Source organism: Hyaena hyaena, unplaced genomic scaffold (genome assembly GCF_003009895.1).
Source record: "Hyaena hyaena isolate Hyena2069 unplaced genomic scaffold, ASM300989v1 scaffold_348, whole genome shotgun sequence".
In the NCBI taxonomy this organism is placed as follows: Eukaryota; Metazoa; Chordata; class Mammalia; order Carnivora; family Hyaenidae; genus Hyaena; species Hyaena hyaena.
This window is the reverse complement of record NW_024080981.1, coordinates 1,015,185-1,024,243: the sequence shown is the minus strand read 5'-3', so window position 1 is coordinate 1,024,243 and position 9,059 is coordinate 1,015,185. Positions and strand designations below refer to the sequence as shown.

Below are 9,059 nucleotides of genomic sequence, written 5' to 3'. Positions count from 1 at the left end.
GGGGGGGGGGGGGGGGGGGGGGGGGGGCAGGGAGGTGGGAATCTGAAGGATTTTGAGGGCAGTCTGTGGACCAATCAGAAGTGGGGTATGAGAGGACCATGGAGGAGGAGAAGGGGGAAAATAGTTGGGGAGAGGGAGGGAGGCAAACCATGAGAGACTCTTGAATGCTGAGAACAAACCGAGGGCTGATGGGGGTGGGGGAGTGAAGAAGGGGGGTGATGGGCATGGAGGAGGGCACTTGTGGGGATGAGCACTGGGTGTTATATGGAAACCAACTTGACAATAAACTATAAAAAAAATCTTAAAAATACAAAATAAAATAATTTATTGCTACAAAAAAAGAAGTGGGGTGTGAAAGAATGGGAGCCCTGGCTGAGTGGCTAGAGCCACCAGCAGAACAAGGCTGCCAGGTCCTCAGGGGAGAAAAGCAGGTCTGGAGGGAACAAGCAGAAGTTCAGGTTTGCACAGCATTCTTCTGAGATGCCTATTAACAGCAGGCGTAAGAGTCAAAATAATTTACCACAGCCACACAGGGCATGAACCCTATAGTTACCAGATGATGGGGAGGTCCAGAGCCCTGAGGCAAGGACCAGGATCTGGTTGGTGGATGGGAAGAACTGAATTAGAAGGATTTATTTCAATAACCTAACCAGTAGCAGGGACCCAGCGACCGTGGGGATGCTGAATGTAGGAGCCTGGAGGTAAAGAGCTACTGGGGCTGGAGATAGAAACTGAAGAGTCAGAAGCATGCAGATGGAGTTTAATTTTAAGCCCTGAAGCTGGTGGAAGCACCTGGGAGCAAGTATAGGTAAGGAAGTCCCCCAAGGACTACACAGAGGCACTCCCACAAGCCCTGAGGTCAGAGAGGTGAGAAGCCCAGGAGAAAGTGCTTCCGGTGGGGGGAGGGAGGTGATCAGAGGGTGGCTGATGTCTCTCAGATGTCCTATTTCTCCCAACAGGAAGACATTGCTGACCCTGACCAGGAGCAGTTTCAGCGGAGAGGTCGGAAGAAACTAACGGGAGCCCCGAAACTAAAAGTCCACATGGTATACTGTATGTGATGAATAAAAGATTGAAACGGGGTTTTTGTTTCTTTTTAAGCACTACTTTGGATTGTTGCATGTTTTGAGCCTGAGTGAGGAGCCAAATGGAAGAATGATGAAGCGTAAAAAAGGGATCACTCCTTGCTGATGCATAGGGGCATACGTACCCCAATGTTCATAGCAGCGCTCTCAACAATAGCCAAAACATGGAAAGAGCCTAAGTGTCCATCAACGGAAGAATGGATCAAGAAGATGTGGTTTATCTACACAATGGAATACTACATGGCAATGAGAAAGAATGAAATCTGGCCACGTGTAGCAACATGGATGGACCTTGAGGGTGTTATGCTGAGCGAAATAAGTCAGGCAGAGAAGGACAGATACCATATGTTTGCACATATAGGTGGATTAGGAGGAACTTAACAGAGGACCGTGGGGGAGAAGAAGGGGAAAAATAGTCGGGGAGAGGGAGGGAGGCAAACCATGAGAGATTCTTGAATGCCAAGAACAAACTGAGGGCTGATGGGGGTGGGGGGGAGGGGAAGGGGGGTGATGGGCATGGAGGAGGGCACTTGTGGGGATGAGCACTGGGTGTTATATGGAAATCAACTTGACAATAAACTATTTAAGAAAAAAAAAAGGGATTACTCCTGCAGAAGAGCCCAGAACTCCCCAGGAAGCAAAAGGGCTGTAAAGAGCAACTAAATTAGAACCACTCCTGCTGATTCAGACTCAGAGCGCAGCTCACCAACTCAGGGGCATTTTTGTTCAGGCCAAGTAAAGGCTTTTGTAAACATGAGCCCACGGATTCTCAGAAAGCACCTTAGGCAGATGGCCTCTTTGCCTTCTTGGCCCGTCTAGGGAACCTAACTTGGTTAATACCTTGACAACACACCACCTGTTGGCGTTAGCAATTAACTGGCTTCTCCAACAATTCTGGGAGGCCAGCGAAACAGACATCAGCAGCCTCTTGGCGCAGATAAGGCAACTGTCACCAGCAAATGGTGGGGCCACGCTGGAATGCAGGCTCTGTGTTAATTCCGTCATCCCAGGCTAGCTGAAGCAGCAATAAAAATAAAAAGAAGAATGTCAAAATGAGCCCAGTCTGTGCCTGGGCGCTATTTTGGTGGTAATGAATTCCGCACTGCAACAGTATTTCCTGCTGAGGGTACCATCTCTAATTTGGAAAGTAATCCCTAACGAACCACCTGGCATTGCCAGCCAGATGTTGTCTAGCCTCCCCTTTAAACAGATGTTCCCTGATCAGGGGCACCAATCTCTGTGGAATTTAACCACAATTTTCCAAGTGTTTTTGTTGGTTTAAAGCTGCAGAGCCCCTGTGACATCTTATGAGCAGCCCTAGATCGAAAACTAATAAAAAAATAGCTCAAAGCTGGTTGAAGCTGGAGTGGAGGTCCAGGGCCCCCCTGCCCCCACCCCGTTCCTGCTCTGGTTCTCTTCCCCCACTGGCTTGGTGACAGCGGGACCAAAGTGATCATCTGATAAGCCAGGACACCTGTGGGGTAGCACATCCCTCCTCCTCAGCAAAGGAGCAGGCGCGGCCTGGACAAATCAGAACCCCTCGGTCTGTTTGCTGGGCTCCAAAGAACACTGCTTCAAGCAATTATCAGGCCTGGGCCAGGGCCCTCAGAGGTGCTTCTAAATGCCCACTTCCATACCATGAACATCAGTGCAATCCAATTTTCTGCACATTTAAACTCCTGAACTCAGAGCATATTGGGAATTGGTTTAAGATATCAAAATTGAAACAATGTAACGAGACAGCACAAGCTACTTTTTTCAAGGAATGAAGAAGAAGCTATTATCTACACCTTAGCTATTCTATTGGTTTGCTCTCGGTGCTACAACAAATTTCCAAAGATTTCAAGCTGCCATCACTCTCATTTGTTCTGCTTGGACTACAGTGAACTTTTTTCAAAGGACACATAAAATTTTAATATAAAAAAATTCTTGATGTAGATATAATTCACACACCACACAACTCACCCTTTAAAAGTGTGCAATTCAGGGGTGTCTGGGTGGCTCAGTCGGCTAAGCGTCCGACTTTGGCTCAGGTCATGATCTCACAGTTTGTGAGTTCGAGCCCCACGTCGGGCTCTGTGCTGAAAGCTAGCTCAGAGCCTGGAGCCTGCTTTGGATTCTGTGTCTCCCTCGCTCTCTGCCCCTCCCCCGCTTGCGCACTAGTCTCTGTCAAAAATACACACTTTTAAAAAATAAAATAAAAGGGTGCAATTCAATGGTTCTTAGTACATTCACAAGGTTGTGCAGCCATCACCCCAAAAGGGAACTGCCCCTATTAAGCAGTCACTCCCCCATTTCCACATCTCCCCCCAAAAGACTCTGGCAACCAGTCATCTGCTTTTTGTCTCTATGGATTTTCCAACTCTGGATATTCCATATAAATGGGGCAATACAATATGTGGGCTTCTGTATCTGGCTTCTTTCACTTAGCATAATATTTTCAAGGTTTGCACTGCGAATTTTTTTTTTAATTTTTTTTAATGTTTTATTTATTTCTAGGAGAGAGAGAGAGACAGCGTGAGCAGGGGAGGGTCAGAGAGAGAGGGAGTCACAGACTCTGAAACAGGCTCCAGGCTCTGAGCTGGCAGTCAGCACAGAGCCTGACGCGGGGCTCGAACCCATGAACCGCGAGATCATGACCTAAGCAAAAGTCAGACGCTTAACCGACTAAGCCACCCAGGCGCCCCATGCACTGCGAATTTTTAAAACGCGGCTTGGAATGTTTTAGGTAATGTAAGAATTACTAACAGCTCGCTGGGAGCCAGGCACTGTGCTAAGCACTTCATTCATCTGTATTCATTCAATCCTCCTAACAATCCCTTGAAGTGGATGCTGTGGTTATCCCCATTTTACAAAATGGGGAAGCCAAGGCACAGAGCAGTTAAGGGGCTCAGCCCAGGTCACAGGAGCGCTGGGCAAGCTTGTTCCAAAGTGTGCACTCTCCCCCCCACTCCCTGTCAGATGGGCTACTTCTCTTTAACTGAGCAGGTACACAGCAGCAGGCGGCCTGCCTACATGTTCATCACACTTTTTCGGGGCCACTTTCCACATTTCTATGATCTGCCCCGTCCGTGAAGGTATGTTCATAACCCCTGCTTTGGTTATTCAGACAAACCTGAGTCTAAGTCCTAAACCTCGCTGGGCCACTCATTTGTCATCTGAGAAATGGATTACCACTGAGTTACTTTTCAAGGCTCTATACAAATGGCTCTTATAGACATAAGAAGAGGAAATGGGTCATACTGCCAAACTTTCAGGGTGGTTATGAGGGGTGAATGTGCTTGAGGCACCAAGGGCCTGGAGCATGGAAGGCATTCGGGAAATGGAACCTTGGTTACCATTACTCCCCACCTGCACCACTGTGTTTCCTCTCCCCACCACACAAAAGATCAGCTTCCCATTTCTGTAAGTGCATACAAGCAACATATTTGTCCTCAGAGGATCTTTCAGAACTGGTAAAATACAGTTAACTGAAAACCATCCAAAATTAGGACAGGGATGACTTGGCAACCAACCTTTTAAACTCCTGGGAGCCTGAAGTCTGTCTCAACTTGCCAGAGCCTGAAGGGATTTCACTAATCACGCTTCGAGTTTCTGTGTGCTGAGGGCTGCTGGTCTTTCTAGGTCACACATCACTACCAAGGACCGGGACCAGGAATACACTGGCTCTTGTGCAGGCCCCTGGGGTGCTCCAGGAGAGGCTGCAGGGGCCTAAGCACCTGCTGTGTTTATTCATTTCAACACAGCAGCTCTCACCCTGTAACTGTCTAGATATCCAGAGGAGACTAGCAATTCAAAGCCAATATTTGTCATCTTATTTTGCACAAAAGAGCCACAAAACAAGTTCCCTACCTTGAAGCAAAAGCCTCTCCCAGTTCAGTTCTCTTAATTACAATTCAAAATATCCCTAGGGAAAAAAGTCACTAAGTAGCACTCTTATCTGGGTGGGATCCTGGCTCAGTCTCTTCCAAGTTTTGGGACCAGGGATCCCTCCTCTGGAAGATAGGGATAATGCCTTACTACAAAATTGTTGGGGCAACTGAAAACAAGATATGTGAAGTGTCTGGCACACAGCAAGCACTCAGGAGGTAGTAGCTGGTGGCAGGGACACAGATCTGAGAGTGACACGCTCCTGGTCCCCTCAAAACGCTATCGTTAGGCATAACAAGGCCAAGCAAACCATGTGAAGTTCAGAGAACTTTCCCAAGGCAGAAGGGCACCCTCCAGGTGCTTATAAGCAAGGACTGTGGCATCAGACAAACCTGGGTTCAAATCTTTGCTCTGCCACCTGAGGCAAGTTACCTCACATTTCTGTGTGCCTCTTTCATCTGTAAAATGGTGCACTGGTTCGCAGACTCCTCCACCACCTCCTAAATCACCTAGTATGACATGTGATGTTGAAGACAGCCTCGAAAGGAGCATCATTTTTCTAATTTTTCTGTGCTCAGCCTTTCAAATACTCCCTATCGTTAGATACAAGTCAATCGATTGATTACACTGTTTCCCCCCAAATGCATCATAAAAAATTAAAATTGTTAACCCCTAAGAAGAATGAAACCGAAAATGCAAGAACTCTGTAACTTGCTTTATTTTTCTTCACCGCCCTAACAATATATTATGTACATTGTGAAGTCTGTCCTTGTTTTCTCCCCACACCACGACGTCAGCTCCAGGAAGACAGTCTTAGTTTTATTCACTGCTGCATCATGAGTGTCTGGAACAGAGCCTGGCACCTTTGTAGAATGTTGAATGGTTCTTTTTGTATCAAGCCCAGGAGGGCTGCCCACATGAGAAATATTTCTGCATCTTTCGCAAAACTGCCTTAGATTGTCTACTGTTTTCCACTGTGCCTTATATGTAACATAAATCTCACTAGCACTCAGTACAAGGACAAAGTTTTATTTTCGCTGAGCTCATGTTTTTCACTAGCTGAATTCGCCTTCCTTGTCAGGAAGCTCCGAACCCAACTCTGTACTTAATTACAGTGTTTTCCTCAAACCTTTCTCTGATGTGGAGACGGGATATAAATAAGTGTAAGAAGATTCTGTCTGTACACGTTGGAGGTCCTATTTTTAACCACAGACTGCATTTATTCTAAGATGCTTCTCAAACTTAAATATGCCTGCGAACTAACCGGGAATCTAGTTAAAACGCAGAATCAGACTCAGTAAGTCAGGGGCGGGGCCTGAGATACCGCATTCCCAACGAGTCCCAGGTGATGCCTACGATGGCCCCGTGGACCACACCTGGAGCAGTGCGGCTCTAGGACACTTAGTCCCTAGATTGGGCACCATTCCTCTCTCCTGCTCCTTGGCAAAAATTGCCAATGGCTAGAAAACTGGAGCGAGCACCAGAAGCACCTGGGGAGCTGGTTAGAGCTACACAGTGCTGCTCCCCCCATCCCGTCCCCGCAAATATTCTAACAAAAAGGGGTAGGAATTCGCCAAGGAGGCTCCCCGGGTGCTTTTGCTGCAGGTGGCCCCAAAACACATTTTGAGAAGTCCCGCTGAAGGGAATGAGTGTGCTCTCTTCAAGGTTTCCCACAGCAATCTCCTGGGGACAGCTGTTGTCACCGGTGGTGACACCTCTTTCAGGATTTTAAGGGAGGATTATCCCGCTGTTTCTAGCCCAGCACCAGGAGGGGTCCCGCTCCCTCCTCTCAAACCACAGGGATCGCGGCAAGGTCAGTCCCCCCCCCACCAACCCCCGGCTCGCACCCCCACTGCCCCGCCCACCCGCCCGCAGCCTCCGCCGCAGGCCTGCGAGGTGGGGGCCGGGCCGCTCATGCGCACCACGGGGCCGCGGGGCGCCGAGCCCCCGCCCCGCGGGCTCACAGGGCGGGGTCCCCGCGCGCCCCCCGCCAGCCTTACCTCTCTGGACCAGAGTGGCCAAGGAGAAAGCGAGGCAGATGAAGAACGCCGAGCGCCAGACCACCATGGCTGGAAGCGGGCGGAGGGGCCCAGGAGGAGCGCAGTTAGCGCGAGAGCGCCCGAGGGGGAGGTCGGGGAGGCGCTCGAGCGAGGAGGAGGAGCAGCAGGAGGAGGAGCCCCGCCGCCACTGCAGGGCCCCGCCCAGAGCCGGTGCGCGCCGCACAGTCCCGGGAGGGCGGAGGAGGAGCGTGCGCGAGCGCTGACGCTGGGTGCGCGCCGGGCTGGAGCCAGGTGCGGTGGGGCGTGGCTGCGGCTGTGGCGCGAGGGGCGGGGCGAGCCCGCAGTCTCGGGGGCGGAGCCGCCGCGCGAGGGGCGGGGCCGCAGTCTGGGGGCGGGCCCTCACCCTGGGTGCCGGCTGGTACGCGAGGCACTGGCCAGTGGGCACCGGCGGATGGGTCCGCCCGGGTTGCGGCGACCGCCAGCTCGTTGCCGGGTGCCCGAAAGGCCCTTCCCCCCAGTCCTCGAGAGTTGAGCCTGTGGGTCCGGAGCAGTGTGTCAACAGTGGCAGAGTAGCCAGAGGTGCGGGCGACCAGGGCGTGCAGTGATTTCCACTCGGTGCGCCAGACTCCTCCCGGCCGGGAGCGGACCCGAGGCGGCGCACGTGCCAGGTGCGCTCTGCCAGCCGAGTGACCTTGGACAGGGCTCTTCTCCTCTGGACTTGGCGTCCTCCCGGTAAAAGGCTGTTCCCTGGGAGTCCCTTCCAGCTGTGGCTGCAGGACGCAGCACCCGTGCTCTTTTCCCTAGTCGCGGCAGCTGAGCTTGCTTTTCACAATGACTGGCTGCCCGCCCACTCTCCGATCCCTGCAAGAAACTGTAGTGTAACCCCGTCCGGAGATGAAAGAAAAGGGCCGTTTTGGTGGCTGCCAGCTGTTGGCAAACAGCGGCATGTCTCGAGGAAATGAGCCCACCGCGGGGGCGCAGGGGCAGGCGGGGGGGGGGGGTCCCGGAGCCAGAGCGAACCGGGGCGGGGAGGGGGGGAGGCACAGGGTCAGCTCTCCCGAGGTTTTGATGAATGAGCTGAAAGCGCAAGTTCACATCTGCAGAGACGATGTGAAAACGTGCTCAATGATCGACAGACGCGCTGCAGTCCTTTCCCGTGAACCCCCGCAAACGGAGTCCATCTCTGGGGCTGGGCGAAATCAGATTCCAACACTGCCCTGAACCGCAAAATGCTCGCCGCAGCCTTTGACGTGAACACCCTCCAGAAGGGCTCCAGCTGCAGCCAGCTTTCCAGGACAAAGAGCTCCACTGCTCTCCCGAGTGGCAGAGCTGCGGCGTCGAGCCTGTCCCCGCCATTAGTCAGCAAGGGCTGCCCCGGGTCACATCCTCCTTAGAGGACCATCTACCCCCAGTGTGCCCCAGGCCGACTTCCTAGTCTCTCCACCCCTCGCCCTGCTCCGCCAGAACCTCCAGAGATACCACCACCACCAGTGGCTCCCGCCCTCTGAGCCATAGTAGGGGGCGGGGGTCTCCCTGACATAGACCCGACATCTTTTCCCTTATGATTTACATCCGTTGCTCTGAATGCTGGGGCTAGGAAAACAAAACATATAAGGAGTGAGTGGTTGTCCTGATTTTCAGGCAGTACTTATCCAATGACACTACCTACCTGGAGAAGTAACAAATAGCTAGTAGGGAACACACACTATATATACAACATATTCCAGACATTTCCCCCTTATTTTTTATTTCTCACAACTTCCTGCATCACCTCAATAATTAATGAAGGGAAAAGGAGCAAAAGCGGAGGTTGCTTGAGGTTGGGGAGTTAACCAGCTATGGTCCCACAGTGTCAACGAGGCAGGGAAACCACTAGGAACCCCAGTGAATGAATGGCTAAGAACGTGTGCTTTGCAGCCAGACAGAGTTGAGATCCTGGCTGCACCAATAAAGGTTATGGTGACGGTTATATGATATGAGAAATGGGTGACCTGAGAGACCATGAGCATAGAGGCATTCTTGTTAGTCTTGTAACAGCTTAAAAAAATAGTGGCTACTGTGAGGTTGAGCACTTACTATGTACTCCAGGCTGCAGATATGTCCC

General features: G+C 51.4%; 1 protein-coding gene across 3 annotated transcripts in view; it reads right to left on the bottom strand.

The window, feature by feature from the left end:
• The window catches only part of CD99L2 (CD99 molecule like 2), a 96,101-nt gene extending 88,943 nt beyond the window's left edge, over nt 1-7,158 (bottom strand). Inside the window, exon 1 of one of the 3 annotated variants that reach the window (XM_039249883.1) lies at nt 6,956-7,158. In XM_039249883.1, coding sequence (XP_039105814.1) covers nt 6,956-7,022 — 67 coding nt within the window. In that variant the 5' untranslated portion in view covers nt 7,023-7,158. The remainder of the gene's footprint in view (nt 1-6,955) is intronic. The other 2 variants (XM_039249881.1, XM_039249882.1) reach the window with 2 other exon arrangements.
• Nucleotides 7,159-9,059: the final 1,901 nt, after the last annotated feature.